Below are 18,508 nucleotides of genomic sequence, written 5' to 3' on the forward strand. Positions count from 1 at the left end.
ATGGGTTACTTTGGCTTAAAGTCTCCCCAGAGGCTTAGCTGAACTTTCTTAGAACTGAGCTGCAGTCTAAGACATTTCTACCTAACCTTTCTTCCTTCCCTCTCCACTTCACAAGGGTCAGATATGCACTGTGGTCTGGTGGCTCTTCTAACCTGCCCTCTCACGGTTCCCCCACAGTTATTTCTTATAATAAATCTCATACACTCAATCCTCTTTGGGAGTCTGCTTTTTATAAAACATGAACAGAGAGAATTGTGAGCAAGCTAAATAGTACCTTTAGACATTAAATATTAACTAATATTTAATTGGTTCCACCTTAATGATAATTACAATAACATCTACCATTCACTCAGTTCTTGGTTTCATGCCCAGGCATGACACACAATTAAACCTCACAACTCTGAGATGATATGAGGAAATGGATCTGTGGGAAGATAGACAGCAGAGGAACATACACCAGTCTGAAACACTGGAAATTATGCTTTTTTCTTCAGGAGAGAATGTGGTCTCACTGATGCTGAATTTGGTTCAAGAACCAGTACTTGATGTTTATAAATATTCTCTTGAATGGAAGAACAGAAAGTACTTCAAATCTTCTGAAAAGTGATGCATACCCCAAGTGTAAAAGGACAGAGCAAGAAATGTTAAGACTTTATAATGGGCAGACAATATCAACTGTGAATGCACACACACCTCATGAGTCAATTTTGAGGGAAAGGAAAACTATGCTAAGGTTACCTTTGGTCTTGTTCTGCATGGCCACCTTTCTTCCTCTGGGTTATTATTATCCTTGGTAAATTGGAAATTTATAGTCTTATCTTATAGTGTGTGTGTGGCCTACCTGCATGCCACATGACACCATGAGGCAGATATTATTACTATACCCGTTCCATATAAAAGAAGAACTTGGGATTTAGAGAGAGGTTAAGCAACTTGTTCAAGGTTGAGCTACCAAGTTTCAGTTGTAAATAAAATTTGCTTTTCCATATGTCAAAATGGTTTCTATTTTAGCACAGACCTGCAATTCATTCTGTTTTCCAAATGTATTTTCCATTTGGGAACTGTCCCACCTTTCATCCCACTCTTCACCTGGTGGGATTTTCAATCCCATGGCACTGTGTACCCTACTCAGGGACCTTTTGAGTAACTGAGTGGACAGGGTGATGTGATGGGATATGCTCTTCTCTTTGGCATAACTTGCTGTGAATGATATGATATAAGTCAATAGCTGGCAGTAGCCATGGAAACAGTCTGATTTAGAATAAGTCAATACAGAGAAAGGAAGAGCTAAGAGCTAGAGTCTTGATTGCATCACTAGAACCCCTAGATCCAGCCATGCCTGCGGACAATCCTATCTCCAGATTTTTCAGATATTTTGTCTCATCTTTGTACATTTTAGTCTGTTCCATAGAAAGCAACTTCTTTTATTTATTTATTTATTTATTTTTTTCCAATGTTTATTTATTTTTGGGACAGAGAGAGACAGAGCATGAACGGGGGAGGGGCAGAGAGAGAGGGAGACACAGAATTGGAAACAGGCTCCAGGCTCTGAGCCATCAGCCCAGAGCCTGACGCGGGGCTCGAACTCACGGACCGCGAGATCGTGACCTGGCTGAAGTCGGACGCTTAACCGACTGCGCCACCCAGGCGCCCCAGAAAGCAACTTCTTAAGAAGCTATTTATATTTTACAATTATAACAGTTTTACTCTAATTGGGCAAAATCAATAGAATTATATGTAACAATAAAAAATAAATGAACTTTCTTTCATAATAACTCACAAATGCATTTTTATAATGATAGAAGTATTGTTAGTATCAAACCTACAAATAATCATATTTCTTTCTTTTTTTTTTATTTTGAGAGAGCGAGAGAGTGCGCGCATGCATGCACATGAGCTGGGGAAGAGCAGAGAGAGGGAGATAGAATCTCAAGCAGGCTCTGGGCCATCAGCACAAAGCCTGACATAGGGCTCAAACCCATGAACCATGAGATCATGATCTGAGCTGAAACCAAGAGTTGGACACCCAGGTGCCTCCAAATAATCATATTTCTAAGTGAAGATTTAAAATAAAAAAGTTGTTCTTACCTCATACCACTGTCTAACTGGCTCGTTTTATTTGTGTTGGCATCCCATAGATAAATGCAACTAGATTTCTCTGCAATCACTGCTAGGATATCTCCATCTTTATCCCAATCCATAGCAACACAGTTACTTTTAAAAAAGAAAGCAAAATATCACTATACATTTTCTTACAGCAAGGGAAAGAAATTTAAAAATCTATTTGTGATTTTTATTTATAGCAAGACCAATGTACTTTGAATAGGTCATAAACTTTCTAAAGTGAGAAATACAATTCACTATTCACTGCTTAGATTACACTAAGTTAAAATTTTTGTTGTTGTTGAGAGGATGGGAAGAATTTAAATTCTATTTTAAATATAATTTATATATACTACATTAAATATAATTACACATAGTAAGTTAGCAGATTTTTCTTAGATCCTATAAAGAACCTGGCCTTTTGGTAAAACAACTCATCAAGTACCTCTACAAAGAAATCACATCTGGAATCAAGAGGTAATTTGTATGACCAAATGTCAAAAGGTCACTTCAGATTTACAAAGAAAGAGAAGGTACTGATAAAAAATGAAGTTATATCTACACAAATTGGGTATAAAACAGATCAAGGTTGGGTAGATGTGGGATTGCAAATAATGGAAAAACTGGATTTTGAAGTGGTAAGAAATGTTATTTTCATTTTATATTATAACAGAGTAAGAGTGATTTGATTAAAATGACAAAAGTTATAAATAGGAAATGCTTTTTTAAAAATGTTACAATTGAAAATTATTCCAAAGTGTTTATCATAATTCAAAAACTTCCTTGAGAATTAACTTTTTCTTCTCTGATTTTCATTTTGAGACTCTGCTCTTGGATATCGGCTAAGCCATACTCAGTTTTATAGTTAAGACAATTATTTCAATCACTTTATTTTTCAAAATTAATTTTCTCTAATATTTTCAGAGATTAGGGGAGTTTGGAAGAGGGAAGCTTTCAAATTTTTGATAAAATCATCTAACAAAGGCAATACATAAAGCTATTTTATTTATCTGCAGATCCTCTGTCAGTCGAATTTAACTATGATAAATACAGCAAAATAATTCAGAGGTAAAAAAAATATATATATAGCTAACATATAACCAATAGAGGTCACAGAGATCATGCAAAAACCCCATACAATTTACTCAAAGAAGGTCCTTACTAAGTGCCTTTTTGTTTTTAGACATAATTACAACTATTTTGACTTCTGTTTTCCATAATATAGAAAACAAAAGCAACAGTTAAGAGGCGATGGGAAACACCAAAATGGTGGCATCAGGTGAGTGGGGCAGAGAAGGAGGTGGGAAAGGCTGTCAGACACCAACGGAAGTAAAACAACCTTTGCAAAGATGGTGGCAGTAACCACAGAAAACAGACGTGAATTTAAAAAGCATGGCAGCATAAGACCATTTAGATGAGGAACTCTACACACCTTAATAACCATTGAGACTATCAATAAAATAATACAGGTAATTTACAAAGAATCATCAAAAATGCTTAAGTTATATTTTGTGTAATCTAGAATGATTTCCTGAAAACAGAATGTCTTTGTCATTTAAAAAGTATGTGGAAAGTAACTATTTTCCAACAATTTGTGAAATGCTATAGGGATGTGGATTTATCTTCTCTGCCTATACACACACACACACACACAGGCTTATTTATAATTAAATAAGTATTCTTCCATATAGACTCATTTATAATTATACTTTAAGGCTTCCCTCTGAATGTATGGAGGTTATAAATATCAACTCTATCTGTTTACATGTTTTACTAACAACTTATGTATAAAAAAATCTCTTTGCAATAAAAAAAGCAAAAGAGGAGATACAGATTATATATATGTGGTAAAATTCTATTTGATTATAGTTTTAAGGCAATACTGTTTTTATCTTTTAGGAAACAAAGCTTGAAAAAGTTTTTGACCCACCTCTGTACTTACCCAGGTAAGTTAATTTCACTTCTTTTCTGACCATGGCGATCAAAGATTTTCACAATATGATCAGCTCTAAAAGCAATTAGAACACAAAAATATAATCTGTTTCTTTTTATTTATATACATTAAAAAAATTAAGCTGCCATTCAAGTGATTTCAGTGATCTCTCATGACAGTTTCATAATTTGTACCTACAAAGTTATTATCAGGGAAAAGACTTTATGAACTGTGATTTTTTTTTAGGTTTATTTATTTATTTTTGAGAGAGAGAGAGCAGGGGAAGGACAGAGAGAGAGGAGAGACAGACAATCCCAAGCAGGCTCCACACCATCAGTGCAGAGCCCAAAGTCGGGCTCAAACTCACAAACTGGGAGATCATGACCTGAGCCAAAACCCAAAAGTCTGATGCTTAACCAATTGAGCCATCCAGGCGCCCCTGAACTGTGATGTTAATGAAGATGAATGTATTACTTTTCCCACTGTACAACCACCATACAAGAACTTCTACTAAACAAATGGTGTGGTAATACAGGCATACAAGCATCTGAAGTCAGGATGATTTACTTAAAGCATTCATTGATTTCTTACCCTGTTACTGCAAGGTAGTTTCCTGATGTTTTTTGCCAGGTGAATTGTATTGGTGTGCCAAGCCAAGTCCTTTCTATTAGTGAGAAAACACGCTAAAAAGGCAAACGCAATTTTTATATTTTCAAAACATACAATTAAGGGTTGGTCAAATACACCAAAACACGATCATGAAAACAGTAGAATTCAGGATGGTAAAGGCTTATTGTTAGAACTCATCCAGAAAAAGTCAATAATATAACAAACAAAATGACTAATCAGATCAACCAACCAATCAAAAAATTTCCACAATTTGGCTGTTAAAGTATGGACCTTAGTACACACAGGAAAGCAATTATAAAATTTGGTTTTAAATGTTTTGAATATTAATTTCATGAAAATTATAATTTTAATGTTTTATATGTTAAAGAGTAAAATAACTTAAACTTGAATTTAGCTAATAATCAGTGGCATGGAGTTTTTAAACTTAACAAAACTACCATTTAAAAAATCTCAAGCGTGATAAAAATACAAATGTCTATCCTTCATTCAAAATTATTTTCTTCCTTTACCCATTATTTATACTTACTTCATCATTAAGTGCTTAATTTTGCTATTGGGTGGACAGTGTATCAGCTGAGAAGCCTTTCTTTTAGTCAAGAACTGGGGTATCCAATATGGAAGCCACAAATCACAGGTGGACTTGAAATTTTATTAAGGGCTTGAAATGTAGGTAGTATGAATTTGGATGTGTTGTAAATATAGAATACATACACATTTCAAGGACTATGAAAAATGTGAACTATCTCATTGATATTTTATATTGATTACGTATTGAAACAATATTTTGGATATACTAGATAAAATAAAGTATATTATTTAAATTAATCTTACCTGTTTCTTTTAAAACATTTTAATGTGGCTACTAAAAATTTTAAATTACACTGGCTCACATTAAATTTATATCAAACAATATTGATCTAAAACTATTAAGAACATAAGCTTGATGAAAAAATTTAGATTTTAATATTAGGTTAAATTATAAATAATTAGGTTAAATCATAGACCATATCTAGGCATATGAAGTTTAAATACTACAGCTGGCTTGGCAAGGCTAGTGGCTACACAAAACTCATCCAATGCTTAAAATTAAACACCAATCAATTTGGTGTGTTAAGTGGATGAAATCCACCTCTATTGAAAACAGATGCACCTCTATAATCAAAGGTGCATTCACATTTTATGGAGCAGGAAAACACCTTGAAGGAAAAAAAAAAAGCATAAAGGCATCTTTTGCAATTTTGTGACAACATGACCTAGAACCCCTTTATTCAAGCGATGCATCCTTAAATTTCATCAGCTTCATGGTCGCGCTCTTCTAGCTGTGGCCTTAGAGATTATTTTTCTTCAGTGGAGCTATATATACATGCTCCATATACAGTACACAGGAAAAGTGCTAGCTTCAAAACCAGAAAACCAGATTTTGGTTTTGCTTTTTACTTACTAGCTGCAGGGCTTAATTAAAACAAGTAGCTCAAATTGCCTCAAGCACAAAATTCTCATCTGTAAACCAGGAATAATAGCTTCTCCCTTCTGATACTTCATAAATTGTGAAGTGCTTTAGAAATGTTATGATTACCGGTCAATTCCAATTTCCACGCTAATAGCCACGAGGAATCATTACGACTTAATTACTTTTCAAACTGAGCTATCCATTTCTTGTCAGATCAGGGCTGTACTATCGCTGTAGTAAAGTGGATAGGTGAATCGGCAGTAGCCACTGACGTGGAATGGGGTTCACTAGAAGCCCAAACCTAGGAACGGTGCGTGCAGAGGATGATGCTCTCCAGGGAGACCTGCGTGTGCAAGTGCAGTTTTTTCCGTGAATAATGTACATTAGCCACTGAGTGATTTCTACATTAGATCAGTCACTGGCGATACAATTTGACATTATTCTTTCGGAAGCTTTTCACTCTTCTAAAGGCGCTGAGTACGGCTTGCTAGAGGCTCAGCTGCAGGAAAAGCAGCAGCTGGTGACACCCAATCCAGTCAATTTCACCGCAACCCTCCAAACGCAGACCGCTCTTTCCGCGGTGTGAAGTTCCTAGTCTCTTCTGATCCAATCTGCTCATTTCGGGCCATGCCCGCCTTCCCTCTGCCCTCACTACTTCAACTCAGTTCGCGGTGCCAGAAATGAGGCCTCCCTCTCCGCCTTCTCCTCCTCTCCAGTTTTCTTTCCTTTCCCTCCTTCCTTCAACTTTGCTGCAGCTTTCCTCCCCCCGGGCCACCGGCTCTCTTGCCCCCTCCTCTAATGCATTCAGGACGGGGGAGAGGGCACCGACTCCTAACCTCAAAATGACGCTCAGCAGACTAAGAGCCAGTGGTCGCGTTTTCCCGCCCCCACCCCCGGGGGTTTGTAAGTTATTTACCTTCATCTCAAGGCTTGAGCGGCCGCGCGATCTGGCAAACGCGCAGGCGCAGCGGGCCTCCTCCAAGAGGGCTAACGCGTTCCCGTCACCCAGGAGACCGCAGGAACAGTAACCAATCAGCGAGCACTAGCTGAAGGGAGGTGCCTCGTGGGGGTCCTCCTCAGGGGAGGGCGGGAGGCGCGGACTGGAATCACGTGACACTGGCGGACGTAGGCCGACTCGCGTCAGGTGTTGCGGATACTTGATTTCCTGGTTGAGCTCTGATTGGATGAATCCCGGGGACTTGCTCGAGGGAGGCGGGTTCTGTGAGCCCTGAAAGGCGCCTGCGTAAATTTCGTCTGCTGGTTAGTAAGATGCACATGGTGGCGGTTTCGGGGCGCCGAGAATCAAGAAAACGAACACTGGATGTTGGATGAAAGGAAAATGGGAATTTGCTCTTGGGGCAAATACTCTTACACAGTCAGCCCAAAGAGGACTTGGATGGGCTCGTGTGTCATCTTTTTTTCCTTTCCAGGCTTCTGGGGTAGAAGAAATAGGATGTGAGAAGTGGGTTTTTTTCAAGGCGTTAATAGGACAACTAAATTGGGCAAGAAAATGAGCACTAATTGCTTCTTTAGACTTTGGACCTGGCAGCTTTTCCCCAAATAGTATGCCCTACCGTAGATCTGTGCGTTATTATTTAGCATATGAAAGTACTTCTTTTGCCAACATGTCTGAAAGTGCTGAACAACCCACACTTTTCTTTTCGTTATTAGGTAAGAATCTTATTGACCTGCAGGAAATGAAATGATTTCAAAGAACTAATGATGGGTGTTACATTCTCAAGTAGGGTACTGTTCCCTGGCGTGGGGGTGTTGTTTAATTTACGCTTCCCTTTAGTTTCAGGTGCGAGACCTATTCGTTAAAATGAAGATGTCAATAGGTGACTGAAAAACAAAAAGGTTAGCAGAAGCAGAAGTTCAGAAATTGGCCATGCAACATCTAAAAGAGTGAATGGGACTTTTTAGGTTTGAGAAATGTAGGGAAGACATTTTACCTCTACCCTCTTAGGGTTTTTTCAGCTAGACCTGAGAAGTAAGCTGACCTAAAACAGATTAACAGAAATTAATTTATTAAGATAAATTAACACTACAAATTTATGTGTTAGCTGACATGGGAGCCATCCTAAGGGAAAGACCCAAAGAAATGATGACACCTACATACATACTTTTAAATTAGGTTGAACAAAGCGTGGCAACTGTGAGAAAGCAATTAAACAATGTGGTGAGGCTAAAGAAAAGTAATTTTAATAAGGCCTATTTGTATAGACTCTCAATTTCAGCTTCTTGATAAGGGTGCTATTTTGCTTCTTGTATAGGGAGGGTATCTTTCACATGGGAGTTTTTAATGCCCTGTTTTCAGAAGAAGATTAGAATACTCTTGCATCTGCTGTTTTTTTAGGTACCTTCTGGCTCAAAAGAATCCTTATGTCAAAGTGGCTTATTTTTGAATAGCATATTTTGCCACCCTTTAGAAGTCTACATAAGGAGAAATACCATTAGGCCAGAAAAATTAAACTCAGGAGAGTGTAGAGTCCTGCAAACCAGAGGAAAGCATTTCAAGAGATTCAAAGTAGATATTATTTATTAGACTATTGGGTTTGTCTCAGAAGAGGAAGTTAATGTAAAGTGACAGAGTAAGGATATGAAGAATTGACAGAAATCAACTTATTTAGAGGTAGGTAATTAGGCTTACTGGTTTTTTTTTTTTTTATGGGAATTTGTTTTTTAGTTACAAGTTCCATGTCTTGTCATAGGTCTCATCAGATTTTCTACTTGTTTTTGAGCCAGTTTTGATAATTTGTGTCTTTCTAGGAATTTTTCCTTTTCACCTAGGTTATCCAGTTTGTTGGCATACTGTTCACAGTAGTCCTTTATATTATTTCTGGAAGGTCAATAGTGACATCTCCTCTTTTATTCCTGGTTTTAGCAATTTGAGTGTTTTCTCATTTTTCCTAGCTAAATATGTCAATTTTGTTGACCTTTTCAAAAAATAAATTTTGGTTTTGTTGATAAGTTTGTGTCCCTCAGAAAGATATGTTGAAGTCCCAACTCCTGGTACTTGTGAATATGGACTCATTTGGAAATAGGGTATTTGCAGATATAATTAAGATGCCATTAGCATGGCTCTAATTTAATATGACTTATGTACTTACCAGAAGAGGGAGGACACACAGGGAGAATGCCATGTGACAACAGAGGCTGAGATTGAATGATGCAGCTGCACCCAAAGAATGCCAAGGAAGTTGGACTTCTGGCTTCCAGAACTGTGAGACAATAATTTCTGTTGTTTTAAGCCACACAGTTTGAGGTATTTTTTTACAGCAGCCCTAGGAAATCAATACAGATATTGGTACCAGAAAGTGGTGTGCTACTGTAACAAATATTTAAAATGCAGAAATGGCTTATGAACAGAGGCTGGTAGAATTTTGAGGTACTTTATTAAACCTAAATTGCTTTGAAGTCATTGTTGGCTGAAATGTGGACATTAAAGGTACTTCTGATGAAAGCTCAGACAGGAGAACCAAATAGGAAGTTTCTGGGGTTTTTAGAGAATACATAGATTGTCATAACAGAATGTTGCTGAAAATAGGAATGTCAAGATGCTTCTGGTGAGGTCTCAGATGGAAGTAAGGAACATGTTATTGGATGCTAGAGGAATGTTGATCCTTGTTATAGAGTGGTAGATAATTTGGCTGAATTTTATTGTGTTGGGTGGAAAGCAGAACTTGTAAGTGATAAACTTACATATTTAAGGAGATTTACAACTAAGGTGTTTGAAGGCACAGCCTAGTTTTTCCTTGCTGCTTAAAGTTTTTTTTTTTTTTTTAACGTTTATTTATTTTTGAGACAGAGAGAGACAGAGCATTAACGGGGGAGGAGCAGAGAGAGAGGGAGACACAGAATCAGAAGCAGGCTCCAGGCTCTGGGCCATCAGCCCAGAGCCCAACGCGGGGCTCGAACTCACGGAGTGTGAGATCGTGACCTGAGCTGAAGTCGGACACTCAACTGACTGAGCCACCCAGGCGCCCCTCCTTGCTGCTTATAGTAAAACATGAGAGGATGGAGATAAGTTGAGAGTGAACTGCCAAACACAAAAGAATCAGCACTTGGCTATTTGGAAAATTCTCAGCCTACCCAGATAGCATTTTCTGGAAACAAGGCCAAAAGTATGGACAGACAATGAATTGCTAAAGAGTTTAGACATGTGACTTATGGATCCAACCATGCCAGCAAAAACAAAGATTAGTGAACTTCAAGATATGGCAACATAAACATCCCCTTGTGCCCTCCTGCACCCCCACCTCCCCCCAAAACCCAAAGGCAACCACTGAGAGATGTATAGAGTATCATGGAATTGTGAAAAAACTTCAAGAGCCTAATTTATGTGTAATTGGAGTCCCAGAAGGAGCTGGGGTGTAAGAATAGAATATTTGAAAAAGTAAAGGTTGAAAAAAAATCCCCAAATTTGATGAAAATGATAACCACCAATCCAAAAACTCAATGAACACTAAGCATAAGAAACATGAAAAAAAAACAAACTAAAAAATTATTTAAAACCTGTGATGAAAGAAATTCTTAAAAGAAGCCAGATTAAGGGTGCACCTGGGTGGCTCAGTTGGTTAAGCATCTGACTTCAGCTCAGGTCATGATCTCACGGTTCTTGAGTTTGAGCCCTGCGTAGGGCTCTGTGCTGACAGCTCAGAGCCTGGAGCCTGTTTCAGATTCTGTGTCTCCTTCTGTCTGCCCCTCCCCCACTCATGCTTTGTCTCAAAAATAAACATTAAAAAACTTTTTTTTTAATAAAATAAAAAGCCAGATTAAGAAGATATATGCACATAGAAGCAAAGATAAGAAAATGAGTAGACTTCTTGTTGGACATCCTGCAAGTCAGAAGACAGTGGAGCAACATACTAAAGGACTGAAAGAAAAAAGCTATCCATACAGAATTCTATACTCAGAAAATAGATCTTTCAAAAATGAAAGTGACCAGCAAATTAAATCCAGCAATATATTAAAAAAAGAAGGTACATCACAACCAAGTGAAATTTATCCAAGAAATGCAAGCATAAGTCAATATCTGAAAATAAATTTCTGTAACATGCAATCTTAACATAATAAAGGACAAAAATGAATGATCACATTAATAGACAGAAAAATACTTGACAAAATCCCAAACCCTTAAAACTCAACATTCATTCATGATAAAAATACTCAATAAAGTAGGAATGTAAAGTAATTTCCTCAAACTGAGAAAGGTCATCTATAAAAAAAAATCATATAACTACTATTGTATTTAATGGTGAAAGACTGAATGCCTTCTCCTTAAGCTTAGGGGGAAAAAAGGGATATCCACTCTTGCCACCTGTACTTAGCATTGTATTAAAGGTTCTAGCCAGGGGAGTTATTGAAGAAAAGGAAATAAAGACCATCTAGATTGGAGAGGAAGAAGTAAAACTGTGCAGATGTCATTACCTTGTACATAGAAAATTCCAAGGAATACACAAAAATCATTATAATAAACTAATAAATGAGTTGAACAAGTTTGCAGGATACAAGATCAACACACAAAAAGTCAATCGCATTTTTATTTATTTTTTATTTTTTTTAAACATTTATTTATTTTTGAGACAGAGAGAGAGAGAGCATGAACAGGGGAGGGTCAGAGAAAGAGGGAGACACAGAATCTGAAACAGGCTCCAGGCTCTGAGCTGTCAGCACAGAGCCCGACGCGGGGCTTGAACCCACAGACCGCGAGATCATGACCTAAGCCGAAGTCAGACGCTTAACCAACTGAGCCACCCAGGCGCCCCTCAATTGCATTTTTCTATATGAGAAATGAACAATCCAAAAGTTAACATTTTTAAAAATCTATGTATAATAGCATTAAAATAAAATACATAAATTTAACAAAAGTATAAGATTTGTACACTAGAAACTACAAAATCTGCTTAATTAAAGAAGAAAATAAATGTGAATACATACCACATTCATGGATCAGAGACTTAGTATTCTTAAGATGGCAATACTCCCCAAATTAATGTATAGATTCAATAAAATCTCTATTAAAATCCCAGTTATCTTTTTTGAGGTGAATTGACAAGGTGATCCCAAAATTCATAAGGAATTTCAAGGGCCCCAGAATATTCAAAATAATCTTGAAAAAGAAGAACAAATTTGGAGGGCTCATATTTTTCTATTTTAAAACTTACTGCAGGGGAGCCTGGGTGGCTCAGTCGGTTGAGCGTCCGACTTCGGCTGGTGTCATGATCTCACGGTTCGTGGGTTCGAGCCCCGCGTCCGGCTCTGTGCTGACAGCTTGGAGCCTGGAGTCTGCTTCGGATTCTGTGTCTCCCTCTATCTCTGTTCCTCCCCTGCTCTCACTCTGTCTCTCTCTCTCTCAAAAGTAAATAAAGATTAAAAAAAAATTAAAACTTACTGTAAAGTTACAAACCAAAACAGTATATTATTAGCATAAAGATAGTTATATAGATAATGGAATAGAATCGAGAGCCTGGAAATAAAATCATGCGTCTGTGGCCAACTGGTTTTCAACAAAGTTGTCAAGATAATTCAAAGGGGGAAAGAATTAAATTCAACAAATGGTGTTGGGACAACTGGATATCCATGCAAAAAATAAAATTGAATCCCTACCTCACAGAATACACAAAAATTAAATGAATAAAAGACATAAATGCAATAGTTAAAACTATAATATTCTTAGAAGAAAACACAGGAATTCATTGCTTGGGTTTAAGCAATTGTTTCTTGGATATGACACCAAAACCACAAATGACAAAAGAAAAAAAAATTGTGGACTTCATAGAAACCAAAACTTTTGTTCCTCAAAGGACACCACCATGAAAGTGAAAAGACAACTCACAGACTGGGAGAAAATATTTGCAGATCATATATTTGATAAGAGACTTGTATTTAAAATATGTAAAGAAATCTTACAACTCAATGATAAAAATATAACTTCATTAAAAATGGGCAAATAATTTGAACAGACGTTTCTCCAAAGAAGACATATGAGTGGCTAATAAACCCATGCAAAGTTGCTCAACATCATTAGTCATCAGGAAAATGTAAATGAAAACTACAATGAGATACCATTTTACATGATATTCACTGTCAGTTTAATTTGTATTTCCCTGGGGGCTAATGAGTTCACTTTTCCATTGGTCATCTGTGCTCTTCTGCACATTATTTAACAATATTCACTAATTTTGTGGGGTTGTCTTTTTTTGTCAATTTGTAAGGGATCGTTTGCATAATCTTGTATGGTTAAGAAGTATTTTAAAAACAGCTACTTGGTTCTAGCCTTGGTTTTGAAGTTTTCCCTTGCTTAGAGATTTTCTTGAATGATTTTTTTAATTCTAATTTTTTACATTTAAGTCTTTAATATATAGTATCTATTTTTGCATATGGTATCAAATGGGAATCTTCTTTTACACTAGACCTGGCCCAAACTCTTCTCCAGACATCCACTTAGTGTTGAGGTTACTATACCACATGTACTTTTATTATAAAGGAGTCTTCTGGCCAGGGCAACTTACAGTTACTCAATTCAGTTTCAGGAAAAAAAAAATTATTCAATTTTTAAATTAAATTTAATTTTTTTTATTTTTTTTGGGTGGGGGTTATTTTTTTTAATTAATTTATTTTTTTTTATGAAATTTATTGACAAATTGGTTTCCATACAACACCCAGTGCTCATCCCAACAGGTGCCCTCCTCAATACCCATCACCCACCCTCTCCTCCCTCCCACCCCCCATCAACCCTCAGTTTGTTCTCAGTTTTTAACAGTCTCTTATGCTTTGGCTCTCTCCCATTCTAACCTCTTTTTTTTTTCCTTCCCCTCCCCTATGGGTTCCTGTTAAGTTTCTCAGGATCCACATAAGAGTGAAACCATATGGTATCTGTCTTTCTCTGTATGGCTTATTTCACTTAGCATCACACTCTCCAGTTCCATCCACGTTGCTACAAAAGGCCATATTTCATTTTTTCTCATTGCCACGTAGTACTCCATTGTGTATATAAACCACAATTTCTTTATCCATTCATCAGTTGATGGACATTTAGGCTCTTTCCATACTTTGGCTATTGTTGAGAGTGCTGCTATGAACATTGGGGTACAAGTGCCCCTATGCATCAGTACTCCTGTATCCCTTGGATAAATTCCTAGCAGTGCTATTGCTGGGTCATAGGGTAGGTCTATTTTTAATTTTCTGAGGAACCTCCACACTGCTTTCCAGAGCGGCTGCACCAATTTGCATTCCCACCAACAGTGCAAGAGGGTTCCCGTTTCTCCACATCCTCTCCAGCATCTATAGTCTCCTGATTTGTTCATTTTGGCCACTCTGACTGGCGTGAGGTGATACCTGAGTGTGGTTTTGATTTGTGTTCCCCTGATAAGGAGCGATGCTGAACATCTTTTCATGTGCCTGTTGGCCATCTGGATGTCTTCTTTAGAGAAGTGTCTATTCATGTTTTCTGCCCATTTCTTCACTGGGTTATTTGTTTTTCGGGTGTGGAGTTTGGTGAGCTCTTTATAGATTTTGGATACTAGCCCTTTGTCCGATATGTCATTTGCGAATATCTTTTCCCATTCCGTTGGTTGCCTTTTAGTTTTGTTGGTTGTTTCCTTTGCTGTGCAGAAGCTTTTTATCTTCATAAGGTCCCAGTAATTCACTTTTGCTTTTAATTCCCTTGCCTTTGGGGATGTGTCGAGTAAGAGATTGCTACGGCTGAGGTCAGAGAGGTCTTTTCCTGCTTTCTCCTCTAAGGTTTTGATGGTTTCCTGTCTCACATTTAGGTCCTTTATCCATTTTGAGTTTATTTTTGTGAATGGTGTGAGAAAGTGGTCTAGTTTCAACCTTCTGCATGTTGCTTTCCAGTTCTCCCAGCACCATTTGTTAAAGAGGCTGTCTTTTTTCCATTGGATGTTCTTTCCTGCTTTGTCAAAGATGAGTTGGCCACACGTTTGTGGGTCTAGTTCTGGGGTTTCTATTCTATTCCATTGGTCTATGTGTCTGTTTTTGTGCCAATACCATGCTGTCTTGATGATGACAGCTTTGTAGTAGAGGCTAAAATCAGGGATTGTGATGCCTCCTGCTTTGGTCTTCTTCTTCAAAATTCCTTTGGCTATTCGGGGCCTTTTGTGGTTCCATATGAATTTCAGGATTGCTTGTTCTAGTTTCAAGAAGAATGCTGGTGCAATTTTGATTGGGATTACATTGAATGTGTACATAGCTTTGGGTAGTACTGACATTTTGACAATATTTATTTTTCCAATCCATGAGCAGGGAATGTCTTTCCATTTCTTTAAATCTTCTTCAATTTCCTTCATAAGCTTTCTATAGTTTTCAGCATACAGATCCTTTACATCTTTGGTTAGATTTATTCCCAGGTATTTCATGCTTCTTGGTGCAATTGTGAATGGGATCAGTTTCTTTATTTGTCTTTCTGTTGCTTCATTGTTAGTGTATAAGAATGCAACTGATTTCTGTACATTGATTTTGTATCCTGCGACTTTGCTGAATTCATGTATCAGTTCTAGCAGACTTTTGGTGGAGTCTATCGGATTTTCCATGTATAATATCATGTCATCTGCAAAAAGCGAAAGCTTGACTTCATCTTTGCCAATTTTGATGCCTTTGATTTCCTTTTGTTGTCTGATTGCTGATGCTAGAACTTCCAGCACTATGTTAAACAGCAGCGGTGAGAGTGGGCATCCTTGTCGTGTTCCTGATCTCAGGGAAAAAGCTCTCAGTTTTTCCCCGTTGAGGATGATGTTAGCTGTGGGCTTTTCATAAATGGCTTTTATGATCTTTAAGTATGTTCCTTCTATCCCGACTTTCTCAAGGGTTTTTATTAAGAAAGGGTGCTGGATTTTGTCGAAGGCCTTTTCTGCATCGATTGACAGGATCATATGGTTCTTCTCTTTTTTTTTTTGTTAATGTGATGTATCACGTTGATTGATTTGCGAATGTTGAACCAGCCCTGCATCCCAGGAATGAATCCCACTTGATCATGGTGAATAATTCTTTTTATATGCCGTTGAATTCGATTTGCTAGTATCTTATTGAGAATTTTTGCATCCATATTCATCAGGGATATTGGCCTGTAGTTCTCTTTTTTTGCTGGGTCTCTGTCTGGTTTAGGAATCAAAGTAATACTGGCTTCATAGATGAGTCTGGAAGTTTTCCTTCCCTTTCTATTTCTTGGAATAGCTTGAGAAGGATAGGTATTATCTCTGCTTTAAATGTCTGGTAGAACTCCCCTGGGAAGCCATCTGGTCCTGGACTCTTATTTGTTGGGAGATTTTTGATAACCGATTCAATTTCTTCGCTGGTTATGGGTAGGTTCAAGCTTTCTATTTCCTCCTGATTGAGTTTTGGAAGAGTGTGGGTGTTCAGGAATTTGTCCATTTCTTCCAGGTTGTCCAATTTGTTGGCATATAATTTTTCATAGTATTCCCTGATAATTGTTTGCATCTCTGAGGGATTGGTTGTAATAATTCCATTTTCATTCATGATTTTATCTATTTGGTTCATCTCCCTTTTCTTTTTGAGAAGCCTGGCTAGAGGTTTGTCAATTTTGTTTATTTTTTCAAAAAACCAACCCTTGGTTTCATTGATCTGCTCTACAGTTTTTTTAGATTCTATATTGTTTATTTCTGCTCTGATCTTTATTATTTCTCTTCTTCTGCTGGGTTTAGGCTGCCTTTGCTGTTCTGCTTCTAGTTCCTTTAGGTGTGCTGTTAGATTTTGTATTTGGGATTTTTCTTGTTTCTTGAGATAGGCCTGGATTGCAATGTATTTTCCTCTCAGGACTGCCTTTGCTGCGTCCCAAAGCGTTTGGATTGTTGTATTTTCATTTTCGTTTGTTTCCATATATTTTTTAATTTCTTCTCTAATTGCCTGGTTGACCCACTCATTCGTTAGTAGGGTATTCTTTAACCTCCATGCTTTTGGAGGTTTTCCAGACTTTTTTCTGTGGTTGATTTCAAGCTTCATAGCATTGTGGTCTGAAAGTAAGCATGGAATAATTTCAATTCTTGTAAACTTATGAAGGGCTGTTTTGTGACCCAGTATATGATCTATCTTGGAGAATGTTCCATGTGCACTCGAGAAGAAAGTATATTGTGTTGCTTTGGGATGCAGAGTTCTAAATATATCTGTAAAGTCCATCTGATCCAATGTCTCATTCAGGGCCCTTATTTCTTTATTGACCGTGTGTCTAGATGATCTATCCATTTCTGTAAGTGGGGTGTTAAAGTCCCCTGCAATTACCACATTCTTATCAATAAGGTTGCTTATGTTTATGAGTAATTGTTTTATATATTTGGGGGCTCTGGTATTCGGCGCATAGACATTTATAATTGTTAGCTCTTCCTGATGGATAGACCCTGTAACTATTATATAATGTCCTTCTTCATCTCTAGTTACAGCCTTTAATTTAAAGTCTAGTTTGTCTGATATAAGTATGGCTACTCCAGCTTTCTTTTGGCTACCAGTCGCATGATAAATAGTTTTCCATCCCCTCACTCTCAATCTAAAGGTGTCCTCAGGTCTCAAATGAGTCTCTTGTAGACAGCAAATAGATGGGTCTTGTTTTTTTATCCATTCTGATACCCTATGTCTTTTGGTTGGCGCATTTAATCCATTTACATTCAGTGTTATTATAGAAAGATACAGGTTTAGAGTCATTGTGATGTCTGTATGTTTTATGCTTGTAGTGATGTCTCTGGGACTTTGTCTCACAGGGTCCCCCTTAGGATCTCTTGTAGGGCTGGTTTAGTGGTGACAAATTCCTTCAGTTTTTGTTTGTTTGGGAAGACCTTTATCTCTCCTATTCTAAATGACAGACTTGCTGGATAAAGGATTCTTGGCTGCATATTTTTTTCTGTCTAGCACCCTGAAAATCTCGTGCCCATTCTTTCTGGCCTGCCAAGTCTCAAAAGAGAGATCAGTCACGAGTCTTATAGGTCTCCCTTTATATGTGAGGGCACGTTTACCCCTTGCTGCTTTCAGAATCTTCTCTTTATCCTTGTATTTTGCCAGTTTCACTATGATATGTCGTGCAGAAGATCGATTCAAGTTACGTCTGAAGGGGGTTCTCTGTGCCTCTTGGATTTCAATGCCTTTTTCCTTCCCCAGTTCAGGGAAGTTCTCAGCTATTATTTCTTCAAGTACCCCTTCAGCACCTTTCCCTCTCTCTTCCTCCTCTGGGATACCAATTATGCGTATATTATTTCTTTTTAGTGTATCACTTAATTCTCTAATTTTCCCCTCATACTCCTGGATTTTTTTATCTCTCTTTTTCTCAGCTTCCTCTTTTTCCATAACTTTATCTTCTAGTTCACCTATTCTCTCCTCTGCCTCTTCAAGCCGAGCTGTGGTGGTTTCCATTTTGTTATGCATTTCGTTTA

At 37.5% G+C, this 18,508-nt stretch overlaps 1 protein-coding gene across 5 annotated transcripts in view; it reads right to left on the bottom strand.

The window, feature by feature from the left end:
* The window catches only part of WDR19 (WD repeat domain 19), a 113,667-nt gene extending 106,510 nt beyond the window's left edge, over nt 1-7,157 (bottom strand). For 3 of the 5 annotated variants that reach the window (XM_047855452.1, XM_047855450.1, XM_047855451.1), the window contains exons 1-4: nt 7,033-7,157; nt 4,628-4,719; nt 4,046-4,111; nt 2,089-2,214 (exon numbers count right to left, since the gene is read on the bottom strand). In XM_047855452.1, coding sequence (XP_047711408.1) covers nt 2,089-2,214; nt 4,046-4,111; nt 4,628-4,719; nt 7,033-7,038 — 290 coding nt within the window. In that variant the 5' untranslated portion in view covers nt 7,039-7,157. The other 2 variants (XM_047855453.1, XM_047855454.1) reach the window with 2 other exon arrangements.
* Nucleotides 7,158-18,508: the final 11,351 nt, after the last annotated feature.

The sequence above is a fragment of the Prionailurus viverrinus genome, chromosome B1 (genome assembly GCF_022837055.1).
Source record: "Prionailurus viverrinus isolate Anna chromosome B1, UM_Priviv_1.0, whole genome shotgun sequence".
NCBI lineage: Eukaryota > Metazoa > Chordata > Mammalia > Carnivora > Felidae > Prionailurus > Prionailurus viverrinus.